This window comes from Sciurus carolinensis, chromosome 6, assembly GCF_902686445.1.
Source record: "Sciurus carolinensis chromosome 6, mSciCar1.2, whole genome shotgun sequence".
Classification (NCBI taxonomy): Eukaryota; Metazoa; Chordata; class Mammalia; order Rodentia; family Sciuridae; genus Sciurus; species Sciurus carolinensis.
In genome coordinates, this window is record NC_062218.1 from 120,494,054 (window position 1) to 120,513,718 (window position 19,665).

Consider the following 19,665-nt stretch of genomic DNA (forward strand, 5'->3'; position numbering starts at 1 on the left):
TTGTCCAGTTAGATCTTCATTATTCATCATGTAGATAAACTTTTTAAAGGAGTTATGAACTTTTAGATGTCAAATATTGATCTTAGTTAAGTACATGTCCTTAATTCTTTTTGGGGGGTTATGGAATATTTTGGATTACATACACTACTGATCTTCACATCATAGTTTACAGTATCTTAGAATAATACTGGTTTGGCTGAATATAAGTATAGAAGAGTACAGATCTTTTCAGTCTTCAACTATTGGCCTATAATAGCAGTTGGCCACTGTATGTGTTTTTAAATATATATTTTTAGTTGTAGATGGACACAATACCTTTATTATTTTACTTATTTTTATGTGGTGCTCAGGATTGAACCCAGTTCCTCACACGTGCTAGGCAAGTGCTCTACCACTGAGCTACAACCCCTGCCCCTGTGTGTTTTTATGTGAGTGACTTTCCAAGGGCAAGTAACAAGTCACTTGTGACTATAATGATATACCTCTGGCCAAAACTAATTGCTGTCTGTTGATATGTTATCATATTACATTCTAGTTCTGGAACTTGTACCTAAATGCTATTTGAACTTAAGAATTAATGACTTTTGTGTTATTTTTTTTTTTTAACAAAAAAGGTATTTTAGAAAAGAAATACTTAGAGGAGAAACATTTCAGTTTGCTATTCTCTTGACTAAACTGCATTTACACATTTTCTAAAATAAACAAATCATCCATCATATGCCCGTGTGTGGCATTTTTAATGAATAAGTGCTTTGTGTATAACATGTCTCCAAAATGTAAAATCTAAATTCTCCCATGTGTGACTGCCACAATGAATGCACTCATACATTCTCAAATCTGATATTCTAAAATTACTTGAATGCTAGTTTTTCTTTAAACTTCCTTTTTTTTTTTTTTTTTTTTGGTAATAGTCACATCTGCTTTAGCAATTACAAGAGTTTTAAACTTCCTTCTGCAAAACAGTTTTAAAAACATTTATGTTGCTCATATAATACAGCCACTATCTCTTTGGTTACTTGAAAAGCTATAATAATATTGGAGAAAAATTAAATTACAAGCATTCTTAAAAGAACTTATGCTAGGCATGTTTACCTCTTAAGTTTCAGCTCAAGGTATTTATATAGTTGCTGCCAGAAGAGACAATGGTAAAAACATCTCTAGCTGAATCATGCGAATGATCATGGATTAGTTAAGAAAGAGCAATTCAGGAAATAGAAATTCTAATCTTAGTTCTTTCTGATGTAATTTCATGATGTCAAATCATTCATTATGCTCTCAGGTATCTTGATTTTGTACCTTTAAAAATTGGGAAAACAATAAATAACCACTGAACAGTGTGAGAAGAACAAAAGAGGCTTTATGGCATCACAGAAAAAGAAACAGGCCAGGCATTAGAAGATGTGGTTTCTAAGCACAGCTTTATTACTTAAAATAGACATGTTAATTTAGACTTCATTTTTCAGAGACTGTCATTTTTTCTCATCTGTTAAATACAGATAACAGATATCTTATTTACATTATGAAAGTGGCAGGGAAGAACAAATAAAATAACATTATAAATTGCAAAGTGCTATACAAATGTAAGTTATAATTTCAGAAACAATACCAGGGCTTTGCTGTAGTACCATCTGCTGTGGCATGGAATTCATTATATGCTGCTCTATTTCAGACTGTTCAAAAGAGTTTGTCAGTGGCAAGGCTACATCACATTCATACATGCAGGAATTTCTAGGTTGGTATTATAATTAAATTCAAAGGATACTTATTTTAGAATTCTATTTCTTTTAAATCATATATACACTATTTCAACAACTTAAATTTGTTTTGAGAATTCTCATGTTTTCCCTCACTCATTTGTTTCCCATTCCTTTCACCACAAACTCCACCCTCATCCCACCCTCCTGAGCAGTAAGCTAAAAATAGATGTTTATAGAAGAACCAGAGGTCATTTTATGTTCCAGATCTCTTGGACGCCTACAGCCTAATGAAAGGGATATGAAAAGAGCTCATGGAGCTATAGTCCAGCAGTGGCTCATTCCCCACCCCTGCCCTTCTGAAATCAGGCAAACACCAGGAATTTCCAGGGTAAAGTTGAATTCCCTTTTTTTAAGTTTTTTTTTTTTTTATAATATTACTATTAGCCTTCAAATCCACATGTCTATCTCTGATCTTTCCCTAATATTCCAGACTCTTAAATGTACCTGCATTTTTTGAGGGTTCTTGCTGATAAGTAGGTTAACTATAAGAAGGATAGGGGATGAAACTTGTCCTCAAGGTCCTTGCAAGCTACTATAGGAAGTCATGTGTAAGGTTGTTGCTTTGGAGAAAGCAGAGGAGCAAAACAACTTCTCTCTGCTCATCAATTTTGACTAAATACAAACACATTGTACATAAAATGTATTTCTCACTATAAAAGTAGTATCTTAGGTTTTTTCCTCTACTCAATGATTTTGACTCTATATACAAACATATTTGACTCTCTAAACAAAACATTATCTTTTAAGTGATATTCATTTCATATGTCCCTATTTCCCTTTAATTTCAATTCAGAACACAATAGTCAGGGCTTATAACTTTTTAGTTATTGGCTCAAATGAGGAGATTTCTAGAACTATTAGTGTCTATTCAGTTTCATAGAAGGGACAAATAAATACCTTGGCATTCATCACTGATAAGATTCCAATTTATTCAATCTTAAACAGTTACTGTGTGATCTTGTTGTTTAATCTCTGTAGGCCTGTTTCTTTCTTTGTAAAGAGGAAACAATCATGTTTACTTTATAGGTAGTTGCTAAGATTTTAGGAGGTAGTGCTTGCAGTACAATGCCTGACAAATGGAAAGTTTTCAATAAATGTGCATTTCCTCTAAGACTGATTAAACTATTAATGAATTATTAATATTTTTTGGATTGAAATATTATATAAGCCAAGATCTTAGTAACTATTTAGACATTCTAGTTTTAATCATTGTGTCATATTTTTCCTATTTGAATTTTATACTTATTTACCATTTCATTTCAACATCTTACAGAATTTAGAACTACAAGAAGAGGAAAGAAAAACAAGGGAAAGAAGAGATTGCAGCAATGAATTACTGCTGAGGTGAAAGTCTCCACTAAGTTGGAGTTAAAAAATGCATACTCTAACAAAGATTAATAAATTTTTTAAAATGGAAGAGAGCTGGGCATGGTAGCATGTACTTAGAGTCCCAGCTACTCAGGAGGCTGAAATGGGAGTATTATTTGAGTTCAGGAGTTTGAAAGCAGATTGGGCAACATAATGATGAACCTGTCAAAAACAAAACAAAAACAACAACAAAAAACAAAACAAAAAAACTTCCAAACTAAAAAACAAACAAAAAAATACACACACACACACACACACACACACAAACGCAAAGTTTATTACTGAGATTTCTTTGCTCCTTTTTTCTTCAAGAATGGGGATTGAACTCAGGGTTTCACATATGATCGGCAAGCACTCTATTACTCAGCTACATCCATAGCCCTTTTGTATTTTTATTTTGATGCAGGGTTTGGCTATGTTGTCCTGGCTGGCCTTGAATTTGCAATTCTCCTGCCTTAGCCTCCAGAATAGCTGGGAATACAGGTGTTTCCCACTATGCCTGGCTAGTTGTATTCCTTTAAATAAGCAAAACCTTATTATTTTAGGTAAACTGCCATGGTTCACAACTTTGGTGCCATCTGGTTTACCTAAGGAGTGATAGACTGTTTCAGTAAGTTTGAGGTGGAACCTAAGACTATGTCAAATCATTATGAATGCTCCACAGAGGACTCTAATCACTCCAAAGATTAAGAACTACATGTAAAGGGGAAAACACCACAGATTTGATGTAAGGAAACTTGAATTTTCTACCTGGTCATTTTCTTCTGAGACTCATCTGTAAAAGAAGAATCTTAGGTTACATCAGTGGTTTTCAACTCAGGATGCAAGACAGATCATGGCAGTACTGATACCTGCTAGATTTCCACTCAGGTTCTAATGATCTGATTTGAGGAGAGAGATGAGGTTTCTCAGGTGATTCCAGTGTAAGCTAGGATGGAGAAGCAATGGTCTAGACTATCTTAAAGTCCCCATTCTGCCCTAAAATCAACTCATTTTGGTAAATACTGTTTCATTTCATTAAAATAATTAAATTAAGCAGTTTGCCAGTCATCTGAATTGGATTTTTAAATTTTAATTATTTAATTCAAAATACGAAAATAAGTGTTACAAAACTAGTGGTTGAAAAATACGAATCCAATAAACAAGGTGCTTTAAAAATAGCGAAAAATCAAAACTACATATGTAGGTAAAAGATAATACATTTCTAAGTGAATTACGTATAAAATTTAAAGAAAATAAAAAGCAAAACTGCATAGTCAGGAAATTGGAGTAGATCTGAAGAAAGCCTGACAGAAAAACAAAAAAATTTTATATAGAGAGAGTATCAGGAACTTAAAGAAAAAGGTACACATTATATCAGTGGTTTAACTAATGAAAAAATGGTCTAGTAGATCTTGGTGACAAGTTGTAAAAGGCAGAAGGAAGGCCTTGCAGGACAAAGAAAAGTTTGACCCCTTCACTAGAGTTCAAGGGTGCAGCAAAACACATAGGAAGCTGGGGTTTAAGAAAGAGAAGAATCCCCATCATCAATGAAGTCATTTAAGAACAAGTTAGGTCAAAATAATCACGCAAATGTCTGAGAACTTGTATTAAATGTAAGCATCACCAATACATGGAAGACCAGAAATGCATTCTTATAGAAAGATCATCCAAGGAAACCAAGGAATGGAATTAACAAAAACCATTTTCCACTTACATTATTTGGAACTAGTCAGATAATTTTTTTTTTTTTTTTTTTTTTGGTACCAGAGATGGAACCCAGGGGACCCTTAACCATGGATCCACATCTCTGTTCTTTGTGTTTTGAGATACAGTCTCACTAAATTGTTTAGGGCCTTGTTAAATTGCTGAGGCTGGTCTCCATCTTGTTATCCTCTTGCTTCAGCCTCCTGAGTTGCTGGGATTATAGGTATGCCACCAGACCCAGGGCAGATAATTAAATTTTCATACTTAGTTAATGTTCAACATTTTTCTAAAAATACTGCTTGTAATCATTGTGTAGAATATAAGGAAAAAAATAAAAACACAGACCCCTAACTTTAGCCTCTTGATGCAAATATTGATGTTTTGTGTATATATTTCCATTTTTTCCATATGTAGTTTGAATGAATTTGCATCATAAATTTAGTTGAACAAATTTATAGTGGGCAGAGGCATGATTTTTACCTTTGGTGAATGTATTATTTTATATGGCAAAAGGGAATTAAAGATGCTGCTGATTTGACTTTAAAATACAAAGATTATCCTGGAATAACTATGCGGAAATGGAAGTGGTAAAGAAAGAGGGGTTGGTCAGAGAAAAGTATTGGAAGAAGTAGGAAAGTTTTGAAAAATTAGAGGACTCAGTTCATCATTGCTGGCTTTCAATAAAGGGGCAATGAGACAAAGAACAGGGGTGACCTCTAGAAGCTGGATACAGTCCTCAGTTGATGAGCCAGAAAGAAAATAACCATGAGGAACTGAATTTTGCCTGCAACCTAAATGAACAAGGAAAGAATTCTTAGAGTCTCCAAAGGAACACAGTCTAACATCTAGATTTCAGTCCTGTGCAATCTATTACCATATTTCTGACATATAGAACTGAGATAATATGTGTTGTTTTAAGTCACTAAATTTGTGGTAATTTGTTTTAACAGCAATAGAAAATGAACATAGCAAAAAAAGTCATCTTCATTTCACTTAAATCAAAGTATATTCAGTGAATTCTCATTTTCCTGGATCCACAGGATATTCAAACCATATCATTATCCAGGCCCTTTCCCCCACCACTGACATGTCTCCTCTTCTTTCCACAACACCAGGCATGATACTGAGTTGTCTTCAAACCAAAGACTCGTGGAAAGAAGTATAATGGTCAGGTTATCTACTTGGGAGATAAAACAAAACATAGTTAACATCTTACTAAAATATCTTGCCACTAGTAAATTGGTTGTATCTTGTCAAGGATATTTTATTCCCCTTCCTGGTGTCTTGGAATTTTCCAGAAGGTGGGTCACTGATGGTCTTTTTTCTGAAACCGAGTCTGCCACAGGTAACATCCCATTTTCTCATTTTTTCAGGATCAAAGTTCATAAATCTGGATATTGGGTGAATTTCCTGCCTTGCAGAGGGGAAACTGACTCCCTTTTCTGACTATATCTCTTCTGACAGTTTTCTTTTTTCTTTTTTTTGGGTACTGGGGATCTGGAGATTGAATCCAGGGGTGCTTTACCACTGAGTTTCATCCCCAGTCCTTTGAATATTTTGTTTTAAGAGAGGATCTTCTTAAGTTGCTGAGGTTGATTTCAAACTTGTGATCCTCTTGCCTGAGTAACTGGGATCACAAAAGTAAGCCAGTAGGCCCAGATTAGGGGTTTTTCTTTAAAGACAAGTACAGATGGCACAGACCACATATGACAATGGAAATAGACTATGCAAGAGATGAGTAAAGCATGAATAAGGGCAAAAGTAGTGGGAAAGCTACATGGCTGGATTTTGAATCCTTTGCAGAGTAGTCAATGATCTAATATGGATGTTAAAGAGAAAGCCAAAGATGACTCATTTGCTCTCACAGCAGTGTTGAGAGCCCAGAGAAATCTTAAATGATTTAAGAGAATATTTCTTTCTTTTTAAAATTTTTTATATAGGAATTGAATCCAGGGACACTTACCATGGAGTCACATCCCTGCCCTTTTTAAAATTTTGAGATAGGATCTTGCTGAGTTACTGAGGCTGGCCTCCAATTTGCAATCTCCAACCTTAGCCTCCCAAGTCACTGGGATTAAGGTGTATTGCCACCATTCCTGGAAAGAGCACATTTCTGGAAACTAGAGATAAGCAGATTCCTTTGGTTTAGATAGTCACATAAAAATTTAATTATGCAGCTAAAAAGTTGTTTCTCCAGAAGGGTTATACCTGGCCCATGCCTGTAATCCCAGTGACTCAGGAGGCTGAGGTAAGGGAATTGAAAGTTGGAAGCCAGTCCCAGCAACTTAGAGACCTTCAACAACTTAGTGACACTGTCTCAAAATACAAAATAAGAAGAACTGGGAACATAGCTCAGTGATAATGCACCCCTCAGTTCAATATCCAGCATTAAAAAAATAAGAAAAGAAAAAAGTTAAAGCTTATTCTCCTCAATCTATAGCCAGGATTTCTTTAATTTTTGGTTCATCTTCTTTCCTATAGTCTCTGGGCTTATCTCCCAATTCCAACTGGTGTGTCAATTCTTTTTCTCATCCTACTACACCACAGGTGGATTTTCCACGCATTTCCTACCCTCACTTAGGATACTCCAAAAGAAAAGAGGGGTGTTGTTTCCAGGGGGAAAGAGTGTAGGATTATTGAAAACAACAGCCCTGTATTCTATTCACAAATATTATTTTAAGATGACTGAGAAAGCTAACAGTGAAACACTTTAAGAAATACAATTTTTACTTCATTACTATAATTGGTAGCCCGTTTTATTAATCCTTCACGACTAAAGAATTAAGATAATTGTGATCACAAAACAACTCACATGACTGATGACAACCAAGTTTAATTCTTTGTGTTGTATGCTAGCAGAAACAACACAAAGCATTAATAAATGAAAAGAAATCAGCACTCATTTTGGGCAAGAAGCATTTCTATCTTCATTCTAAGTAAGACTACATTTTGATTTCTTAAAAACAGCTACCTGGCCATATTTCCGTTTACCAGCAGCAGTGAAATACTGGGCAAGGCAGTTACCTTTCTAGAGCCTATTTTCTCAACCATAAAACTTATACGTACTCCAGCTCAGGGCTCCCGTTGCATCTTGATCCCATGGGTCTCGGACAATTTAAAAACTTCATTTAACAATTATTTGCTGTGTACTGTAGAAGAGTATGAAGATATATCAAAGTATAGGACACAGGACATAGTATGAAACGCAGAAGAGTCCCGTTTTCAGTAGTCCTTTGTTGTCATTTAACTTTCGAGTATGCCAACCACCTGCGGAAACTGCTCTGGGTGCACTCACCCTGGGAAGTCAGTAAATTCTTATGAACCGTAACCAAAAGGTAGGAAATGCAGAATTCCATTTTATCTATACTTTTAAGGAATTACATTCAAATTTGGTATTTGGGGTGCTTTGGGAGAGGACTCCCTTACCTGTCGTAGGAACGCGGCCTAATTTCACCTACTGTGCCACACAGCTCACGCTTTTCTGACTCTAGGTGACACGTCCCAAAGGGCCCCGACCAATAGGCTCGTTCCTTTCCGGCAGCCGGGCGAGATTCCAAGCCCGCGGCATCGGAGACCCGCCCCCATACGTGGCGTGCGTGAGTGCGTGCTGCGTGGTGCCGCGCGGCGCAAGCCGGTTTCTACAGCGCGTGGCGCCCCCCGGCGGCAGTAGGTCCTCAATGCGACGGCCTGACCGGCGTGCTGGCCATGGAGCCGCAGAAAGAGGCGCGGACAACCCCGGCCCTCGTCGCTAGACCGCCAGGGGCCTCGAGGTCTCAGACGCTTAGTGAGGAGGAGAGGCGAGAGGGCGGTGCATCGCTGGTAGCGTCCACCTTGGACGCGGAGGCCGACAGCGCCAGTGCAGAGGGGCTCTGGGAGTTGCCAGTGGAGCCGGCTGAGCGGAGGCCCGAGTGCAGCCGCTGCAGGTGACCGCGGGGTCGGGGGCGGGGACTAAGGCAGGTGGCGGCCTTCAGGTGCAGCGCCCCCTGTCGGGGAGGCGGACTCTTGCAGCGCGGTGCTTGGTGCCGCAGTTTAGGTTGGTGGACCTGGAGTCATTGAAAATGCCTAACACAGCTCTTTAGTAAGAAGCCATTTATTTAGGTTCGATTATTTAACCTGACTTATTGCAAGATATTGGCGTATTAAGGGATTAGCAGGCATAAGTTCCGTTTTCAAGAAACTTGAGAGTCTGAGAGGGAGCTCTTAAAGGCGTAATGACAATAAAACTTGCAGTGCTTAAGTGGCATAGACATCTCACAAAAAGCAAAGCAAAGCAGAACAACAACAACAAAATGGTTTGGAGGAGAGGGACAAGCAAGAAGTCTACTACAATAATTAGGATTGTATTCAGAATTCTGAATTTATTTAGAAATACTGAGTGCCTGAAGTGCGCAGGCTCTCTTTTAGGTCCCAAGTTCGAAGTGATGAATAAAAGTATAGTCCCTACTCTGCCTGGGGGTACTTAACAGTTTAATAGAGCGAAAGTTTTTTAGGCAAGCTAAACAGCAACAACATTGAATGCTCTCATAGAATGTCTGTTTACATAGTTTTTGGGGTCACCTCAGTGTGCTGGTATACTTTGGGATTGTGATTTGCTTCCTCTGCTTGCTTTTTCTCATACTTTTCAGATATACCACTCTCTTTACCTCCTGTATGTATGTATAAGGCATCTGTTCTGATTACAGCAGGTCTCTAGCTATTGGTCATCAGCAACCTCCATGTGGATCCTTTCCTTTTTTTTTAAAGTCAGCTTTCCCTTAACTTTGACAAAATATAATCAACTTAAAAGGAAGAAAGGTTTATTTTGGCTTATGGTTTCAGAGGTTTCATGGTCATTTGGCTCTTTCCTTTGAGCTTGTGGAAGCACACACAGTACATCATGGTGGGGAGCACTGGGAAGTGGAGTAGTCCTGTTCACTCCTGGCACACTGGGAAGTAGAGAGAGAGGAAGTGGCCTGAGATCCCAATATCCCTTTCAGGGGCATCCTCCCCTTAACCTAATTTCCTTCCCCTAGGCTCCATCTTCTTTCCACTAGCCCCACTTCTTAAAGATTCCACCATCTCCCAGTAGTGCCAAACTAAATTAAACCAAACATTTCAGATCCAGACTAAACCATGCCTCTATTTTCTCACCTTGGAATCATTGTGCAGTTTGCCATTACATCTAACACTGCCCCAAAATAGATCTCACTAAAGTCATCTGCAACCTCCATGTGGATCCTTTTCTTTATTTTGCCATGTTAGAAATTGAACTTAGGGCCTTGCTTGCTAGGCAAGATATCTGTCACTGAGCTACATCCCCAGGCCTTTAAATTTTTTTTTTTTCTTTTTTTTAAGACATGGTCTCACTACCTTGCCTAGGCTGAGCTCAAACTTGGTGGTCCTCCTCTTGCTTCTCAGCCTCCTGAGGAGCTGGTTTTACAGGCATGCACCACTGCATGTGGCTCACTTTTTCCTAGTTCTTTTGGCAGTATTCTGGAGTCGAATACTCACTTTTTTTTTTTTTTTTTTTTTTTTTTTGGGTTACTGGGGAAGGAACCCAGGGGCACTCAACTACTGAGCCACATCTGTAGCTCTTTTTAATATTTTATTTAGAGACCAGATCTCACTGAGTTGCTTAGGGCCTCGCTAAGTTGCTGAGGCTGGCTTTGAACTTGAGATCCTCCTGCCTCAGTCTCCCCAGCTGCTGGGATTATAGGTAGGCACCACAGTACCTGTCAGATACTCAATTCTTGAAACATTCTTCTTTGGTTTCCCTTTGATTTTATTTGACTTTTCTGACTTAGTCTTCTTTACCTATTCTACTTATTTATGTATTTTTTTTTGTGGTGCTGGGGATTGAACCCAGGGCCTTGTGCATGCAAGGCAAGCTCTTCACTAACTGAGCTGTTCCCATCCCTGCTTTTTCTATCCAAACTCTAAATGTTGGGTTTCCTCAGATCTGGGTTCTAAGGTTCTTTTCTCTTCTAACCCTACACAGTTCACTTGTGATCATACCAGGTTTCACGGTCAAGTATCACCCATACCTCAGTTTTTATAGCCCAGACCTTTCACCTGAGCACCAGATCTACATTCATTTTTTATTGTGTACTTAACTAATCACTGACAATACAGTGGAATCCATGTCCATGTGAGTGTTTATTCTCTTACTGGATGCAGGTAATAAAACATTAAATACTCATCCAAAAACGTAATTACAGACTGAAAAAAAAAGATGGAAGGGAATGGTAAGCTATGATAGAAAATACCTAAGTAGTGTTAGAAAAGATCTCTGAAGAGATAACTTTTTATGTATAGATTTGAAAACTGGGAGAAATCTGAGCTGGGGAAAAGCATTCCAAGAAGAGCAGAAGGACAATGTGGTTGAATGTCTTTAAGAAGTAAATACTTGGGCTGGGGAGATAGCTCAGCTGGTAGAGTGCTTGCCTTGCAAGCACAAGGCCCTGAGTTCAATCCCTAGCACCACAAAAAAAAAAAGAAGTAAATACTTGGGGTACTTTACGTTGGACATTTTAACCTTTTCCAGGGGCTAGACTGTAAGACTTCAGAGGAAGGGATTGTGAATATAAGGATAGTTTTGTATTTTCTAGATATACTCTATATGGATGACCCTCCACTTAATGATGGTTTGACTTACAATTTTTCAACTTTATAAGAATGCAAAAGCAATATGCATTTATTAAAACTGTACTTCAAATTTGAACTTTGATCTTTTCCTGGGCTAGGGATATGTGGTACTTCTCTTTAGATTCTGGCTGCAGCAATGAGCTGCAACAACTCCCCATCAGTCTGTGATCATGACTGATACTCTATATATACTGTGTTACTAAGTTATTGTGTTATTTAAACACATTTTTGACTATAGTATTTTCAATGTAATATGATTTTATCAGACCTAACCACATTGTATGTCAACACTCAGTAAACCTTTGAGGAGGACGGAGAATTTGTGACTAGAAGGGACCATGTTTCCCACAAAGGGGTATGTGAATGAAACTCATTTAAACAAGTTGTCTAAGGGAGTTTGAGGATACCTTTTAGAAATCTTTGAAGAGGACTCAATAGGATGGTGAAAGGAAGAATCTTTGGTTAAATTTTTTACAAGCTTTATCATGGATAAACTACTAATTGTGAATGCTGTTTATAGTTTTTTAAAAATTAATTCCATATGGTTAATAGTTATTTATACATATTTTTTTGTTCTTATAAAAATGACTTGCTGGGTTTTGTTTTTACTGACTTTCAGTTAATACTTTAGGATTATAATTCATTCCAACATTTCTTTACTTTCCTTATTTCTCATGAAATTTCTTTTAAAAGATTTTCTCCTCCTTGTCATGCATTTTATTTGCTTCAATAGAATAGTTCTAGAAAAAAATTCTAGAATTAGAATATTTAGGCACTATCAATAATGTATAAACAAATTAATGACTATTTTATATTTTATTTGATTGGCCTGCTAGAATTCTACTAGTTTCCTGGATGAACTTCTTTACATTTTTGCTTATAATATTTTTTAAAAACCTCATTCTTAGGTTTGAGTGAGCAGTAAATCTCAATTATTTGGCCATTAACTTAAACAGTATTCTTTTGGCTAAACACATTTTTATAATTGTTACTGCCTAGGGAGCCCTAGAAATTAGGTTTGTTTGGGAAGTACAAACTCAATTTAACTTCTCAGCAGAATCTTGCTTATTAGAAATATAACACATCTTAAATATGAGTGGGATATTCTTTAAAGTATCCCAGATTTATTTATTATTGTACAGTATAGATTCTATAAACTTATTCTTTTCTTTGCGTGTTTTGTTTATAAAACCCTGGGTATATTACATTAACCTCTTTTTTCTCTTTATTGTCTCCCATTTCCAAAGATATCAGTTTTTTTAATATAAGGACAAAATTTTGGTTGATCTCCCAAAATATGTCACTAGCACTATTAGAGCTGAAATAAGAAGGTGAAGGATAATGGGACATGGTAGGCACCAAATACTTTTTGAATTACTTGTCAAAGTTCAGTTGTTCAGCAAATGTTTTTGGAGAACATACTTTCAGACATTGTAATAGGTAGACAAATATGAAATAAAAAGATGAAAAAGGAATGGTAACATATCCATTCGAATGCAGAGCACTCCATGATGAGTTAGGGTGGTTTTTTTCAAATTATAGGTAATGAACCATATTAAGATTTTTGATCGTCACATACACACATAAGGTACTACCAAACGTATTTGGAAAGAGTTTGAAAAACATTTAGGCTATGAGACTCTGAAGAAAATAGGGAAAAGGAATTTTCTGAATTTTTCAAAGTGAAAATCTTCATGATTTTGCTTAGATTAAAATCCTTTTGCAAACTTTTAAAATCTTACTTAAATTATATAAGATCAGAATGGGAAGTTTTAAATTATTTTATAAGTATCTGATATCCTTTGGCAGTCTTTAAAATTAGGACATTATAGGAATGAGAGTCAGAAGATAAGAGGATACATATTCACCAATTAGTGCTTCACAGATTTTACTAGTCTTTAAATTTGTTAGAAAATCATATGGAGTATCTGTGTTAAGTACGTTGTCTTTTTCTTGTTGGATTCCACATAATTAGCTTCTGTCACAGATGAGTACATATAGTACATTTTAGGAACACCTAAGGTGTACCAAATTATGGTTATGTTGGGTTGGCGTATGAGGAAAACGTTATGGAAATCTTGGAATTGACATCTAAGCTGAAACAGAAGGATATAGTGAAAATATTTAATCTGGCTTCTAATATTTATGGTTAACTAGGGAAGAGACTAGGAGAAGTTGAGGGAGGGAAAAGTGTGTTCCTGACAGAGTGATCAGCATGTACAAGAGTATATTATTTAGAGAATTTTGCAGAAGAGTGTTCAGAAATGAGGCTACAGAGATTAGTGATAGTTGAACTAGAAAAGGCCAAATAAGCTCTGTCAGGGTGTTTGGGCCTAATACTGTAGAACCTGCCAAACCAGCCACTGAAGTAACTATTATACTTGAATGGTGATGGCAAGTTTGATTTTTATAGGTGACTTTTAGCTATATCTACTTTATTTTATAGAAACTTCAAACTGGATGGTGATGTAATGGTAAAAGGCTTGACTGGAAGAGTCATTCCAGAAAGACAGGAATCCCAATTACATTTTCACATCTGTGGATATTGCTGTGAGTTTCAGGATAAGTAATAAACCATTTGCAAGTCATTATTTAGAATAATGGACTAATCTCTAAAAACTGTGTTAAAATCTGCTTAAGGGAAGAAACAGCAAGGAAAGTATGCAAACTGATTCAGACCTTGAAACAGTATTTCTTTCTCCAAGCCCTTCTCAAGTAAAGAACAGAGTTTTAGGGATTATAATAAACCACATGTATGAATTTAGCACCCATTAACCATTAGTCATCTGCTAGGGATATACCAGACCTTGATACTTTATATACTATATTTTATCATTTCTTGTAACAACTTTTTGGAATTCATGATACTGTTCACTCTATTATACGTTTTTTTTTTTTTTTTTTTTCTTCCCAGTGCTGGGTATTGAACCCAGGATTTACTGTTCATTTTTAAGTACTGATGAGGTAGAGGTAACAGGCTAGTTGCAGAGTTGGGTCTTTAGCTTCAGGTCACTTTGCTTCCAAGCTCATGCAAATACCTAACTTCACACTCCTGTGGAAGAAATCTTAGCATTTTATTGGTATAGTAGGTATAGTCACCAGTTGAAGTGGGTCACTAAGGCTGCAAGAGTAGTTATGATTTTCATACTTTTCCCCCCCTACTGCCACAATTCCTAGCTCTTTTTAGTTTTTATTTTGAGACAGGGTTTCATTAAATTTTCCAGGCTGGCATTGAACTTGTGATTGTCTTCCTTCAGTCTTCACGATCACTGAGATTATAGATGTGTGCTATCTTGCCTGGCAATTTTCATACTTTTAAAGTTAGTAACAAATGCCTGAACTCAAGTTATTTTCTCTAGTTCTTTTCTTAATGTATCTTAGTGTGGGGGTATCTCAGCCACATCCCACGTGGATGAGGAAAGGGTTAACTGCTGGAGGATGATGTTGGCTATAAATCAGTCAATTACCCAAAAACTTATCTAATCAATAAAAACACAAGAGCCAATACTCCTTTTAAGTGAGAGGGACCTGACGGGTATGGCCATACCAGTTCTGGCCTCTAATAACATGGAGTAACCCAACTCTCTTTTTATTTATAGCACACAGGTAAAGGGGTCTGGGGAGGGATGGAGTGGAGTTAGGGGAGCCATTTTCTTAGGGAAACTATTATAGAATCAGACAGGGAACCATTCCCCCAGTGCCACATGACACCACCCCCCCCACCCAGTGCCGGACAGACCTCCCGTGTCTGCTAGTTCCGAGAAGTCAGGCCTCTGCATCATGAGGCTTAACCTAGCCTGACTCTGCTAGATAAGGATGGCTCTCCATGTCTTTACTTTTCCCTCATTCTTTATGCATGATTATTCTGGAGAAAAAAGTGATGTGGATACTAATGTTGTGGGGATAGGGAGGTGGGGGTAAAGGTGAAGAGGAGGAGATGGGGAAGGGAGGGGAGAAAGAGAAAAGACTGTAGGTGATTAGGAGGAATGAAGGAACCACAAATTGGCATCCTATAGACGTTTTGAACTGTATTTTTCTAGCTTTTAGATTACTTGCTAACTAATCAAGTTAAAAAAGTCAAGATTTCTGACTTTTAAGAGACTGGTAAGATCTGGCAGCTAAGGGACTACTTCCCTGAGCAGTAGTTAGTTGAGCTGAGTATTGGCTGTGCCTGTAGATTGGGCATGATCTGTTCCAGTCTTCACAGCTTGCAAATCATTCCTGCTTAACTCATTTGTGATTAACTGCTAGTCCCCAATAGAGATTTTTGTTGTTTCTGGGTCTTATATATATCTTTGTGCCTGGTTTGACTGAGCAGTAGTGCAAATCAATTTGTGTATTTGGGTGGGAAAAGTGAAAAATGGTAATTTCAAGGGTAGTTGAATAATTGAAATTGTTGAATTGGTATCAACACATAGAAGAAAAACTACTTTGGTGCACTTCAGGCCAACTAGATTATTAAGGATAATTTTCAGGGTAAAAATTAGAAATTCTGAAAATTTGATCTTTTGTATATATCAAAATATATTCCCATCAGAAAATCATTGGCAGTTTGTTCTTTTCTGTTATATAGAAAATAATGTTTATGCTTTGAGGTAGTTCATTCATAATACATGTGCAAAGCTGATTTATAAATTACTGTGGAAGCTAGTCATGTTCAAAGTTTGAGCAAAGATGACATATGTCAAGAGAGAAATGTTTCCTAAATCTTAATTAAGTCTCCAAAGAGGAGTGACCAGTTTTAAATACCGCATTAGCGCTTCCAAAATGTTTCATTTATTTTCCCCAAGAAAAATAAGAATTATTACCCTCAAATAGTTTTCTTCAAAGAACATCAAAACACATAAATTCCTTAAGTGCATTTGCCCAAAATTAATAATTTGTTGTTCTGTTAGTGCTTGTGAAGTTAGAGACTGTATTCAGGAATAATCTAGTTTAAAATTTGGTATTATTTAAAAGGAGTTCACAAGTTACAAAGTGCTTTTACATGTACATTTTTATTTAATACATGAGACAACCTTGTGATTGAAATGGTGTTTTATAGATGATGGTCAGGGTCAGGTGACTAGTAGGAGGCACAACTGCTTTAGCTTTCATTACCATGCCACATAATAATGAATTATATTTAAATGAACAGTATAACAACCTTTATTTTCCTATTGGCTATGATAAGTATCTGCAATGAGGTGTTTCTTGGCCACCTTCTACATAGAATCTTTTTCCTTTGGCCATGGCTACTTTTAATTATTTGAGATGAGCAGTTTTTAACTATTGTCCCTTTTAAGATCACACCTCTGTCTTCTGAATCTTTTACTTGACTATAATCAGATTCTCATTTCTTTTGATGACTTCTCACTTTGCAGTTAGAAAAACATATTCGAAGATATTGATAGGAATTGATTATTTTGCTGAGCTTTCATTTGCTTGATTTTTGTTTTTCTCTGTTGAAAGCTTAGTGAAAAGATTATGGGGAAAGAGGGAGCATGAAATAAAGTAAGTGAAAGAATTGTTCCAGTGCTACTCAAGGAAAACAAAAAGAAAAGGCCTGCAATAACTTGTTGACCTTGTAATAGGTTAGAGGGATTGACCAAGTAGAAAATCTCTGATCTGTTTGTTTTTGTAAACAAGTTATTTGGCAGGCTGATCTTTAATTTTTTCAAATTATGGTTTTGACATGGCTCCCTGACTGCCAAGCCCCATAGTTAGTTCAGTCAGTCCAATAATCCCTTCTGAGAAGTGGCAGTGGAATGTTGGGAGTGTCAGAGCGGAAGCCCTAGGCTGGGTGGAGTGCAGTAGCAATCACTGGCTGCTGGTACATGCAACCTGCTATGTTGGTGCAGTGGCGCCAGGGCACACCGACCTGTCACCCTGTGGGCTCCGGGCTGGTGAGAATACCTGCTGCAGATCTGGCTTTGTCTGGCACCACAGCTCTGAATCCCTGAGCATTCTGGATTCTTGATCTCAATCTCCTGGGAAGCCGTGATTCCAGGACTGCACAAGAAAACAAAAGTGGGGCAGACCTGAATGAAAGTCAGATTCAAGGGTTAACCAATAGCAATAGTATGTTTCCATACCCTGATTAGCATAAATTTGGACCAATAGCTTTGGTACTTTTCCAAACCCTGATTACCATACATTTGGACCAATAGTGTTAACCCTAGTGCTGTATAAACCCCTAGACCAGCACACTCAAGCAGCAACCCCTCTTGAGTCCACTCTTACCCTATAGGAATTCTGTTTCTATTCACACTTGAATAAATCCTACTCTTCCACTCCCTCTTGTCTGTGATTTCATTATTTGGATTCTCAAGAGAAGAACCCAGAAGAAGTTGGCAGTGAGCTGCTGTGGTCTGCTGCAACATGGGAGGGCATAGACCTGCAGTATGTTTCTGGACTCTGCAGAGCATAGGGCTATGGAAAAACTCTGGTGTTAGTATCATATTCATAATATACTAATTTTTTATTTCAACCATCTGTAAGTTTACAATTTAGTGGCATTAGATACGTAATGTTCAATAATCACCATTCTGTACCCAAAACTTTTTCATCATCCTAACATAGATTTTACCCCCAATCACTTCCCACTTATCACTTCCCCAGCCCCTGGTAATTTTTTTTCTTACTGCTGCAAAAATAAATATATAAAGGATTATATGTATTTATGGGGTACCATGTGGTATTTTGATACGTGTATTCATTGTATAATGTTTAAATCAGGGTAAAATATTTATCTCCTCAACATTGATTTTTTTATTGTAAAAACATTCAAAATACTTTATTCTAGCTTTTTGAAATGTACAATACATTATTCTTACCTGTAGCCATTGTACTGTACAGTTATAACCTAGTACCCATTGATCAACTTTTCCTCCTTCCTTCCTACCCGTACTGTTAACCTCCATTCTACTCTCAATTTCTAGGTTACTTTTTTGTTTCTGTGAATTTACCTGTTCTGGATAGCCCACATAAGTGGAATCATATAATATTGTTCATCTGTTTTTGCTTATTTTAACATAATTTTTTCAAGTCTGCCCATTGTATCATATCAAAATTTTATTCCTTTCGTATATGTATTCCACATTTTGTTTACTATTATTCATCCATCTGTTCACAGGCATTAGGTTGTTTCTACCTTTTGACTGTTGTGAACAGTGCTGCTTGAATATCTGTTCTAGTGTCAACATTTAATTCTTCTGGATATGTACCTAGGAATTTCTGGGTCACATTTTGGTTCTATGCTTAATTTTCTGAGAGTTTGCTGAACTGTTTTTCACAATAGCTGCACCATTTTACTTTTCTACCAACAATGTATGAGGTTTCTGATTCTCATATTGTTTTTAACCTAGGGACTCACACATTCCAGGAAAGTGCTCTACCACTGAGCCACAGCCTTGTCCTCTTTTTTTTTTTTTAAATTTATTTTTTATTTTCTAAATAGCTGCCTTAGTAGTTGTAAAGTGATAGCTTATTGTGGTTTTGATTTGAATTACTTCAATGATATTGAACATCTTTTCATATTTTTACTGGCCATTTGCATTACTTCTTTGAAAAAATGTCTATTCAAATCCTGTCAGCAGGGCTCTAACTAAAGTTTGACTACCTGGGTTTGAATCCATACTCCCTGACATTGAAAAGAATCATCAAACATTTTATACCTCAGCTTCACCAACTTGTAAAGCTGAGATAATAATAGTTGTCTACTTCATAGTGTTCTTAGGAGGATCATGTAACTTAAGATGACCAGAGTACCTTTTGCATAATAAGTGTTCAATAAATGTTAAATATATTTTTAAGACTCTCAGAATGTTCTGCCTTAGCTTAAAGAAAAGTGAATTATAGTGAATTTAGAAAAAAAAAATTTGAGCTTCAGAAACTTTTTATTGTGGTAAAATATGCAAATTACTTAAAATTTACCATTTTTAGCTTTAGAAAATACGATAAGACATTGTTCTACAGTGATAAGAGTACTGAACTGATTCATTTTGCTTTACTAAGGAGAAAGGAGAACCTGATGTAACATATACCCATTCTAGGGTAGCAGTGATGACCTCATTATTATGATATTATTATGATTGTTTTGAAATGGAAAAGTTGGCATTTGGCTACTGATTAATTTTAACTTTTAATTTTGAAATAATTTTATTTTTGAATGTTATTTTGAGACAAGGTCATGCTAGACTGGCTTTGAACTTGGCAGTCCTCCTCCTTCATCCTCCCAAGTACCTGGGGT

General features: G+C 36.6%; 1 protein-coding gene across 1 annotated transcript in view; it reads left to right on the plus strand.

Moving 5' to 3' along the window:
• Positions 1 to 8,421: 8,421 nt before the first annotated feature.
• The window catches only part of Dtwd2 (DTW domain containing 2), a 170,474-nt gene continuing 159,230 nt past the window's right edge, over positions 8,422 to 19,665 (plus strand). Inside the window, exon 1 of the mRNA XM_047556430.1 lies at positions 8,422 to 8,734. Coding sequence (XP_047412386.1) covers positions 8,517 to 8,734 — 218 coding nt within the window. The 5' untranslated portion in view covers positions 8,422 to 8,516. The remainder of the gene's footprint in view (positions 8,735 to 19,665) is intronic.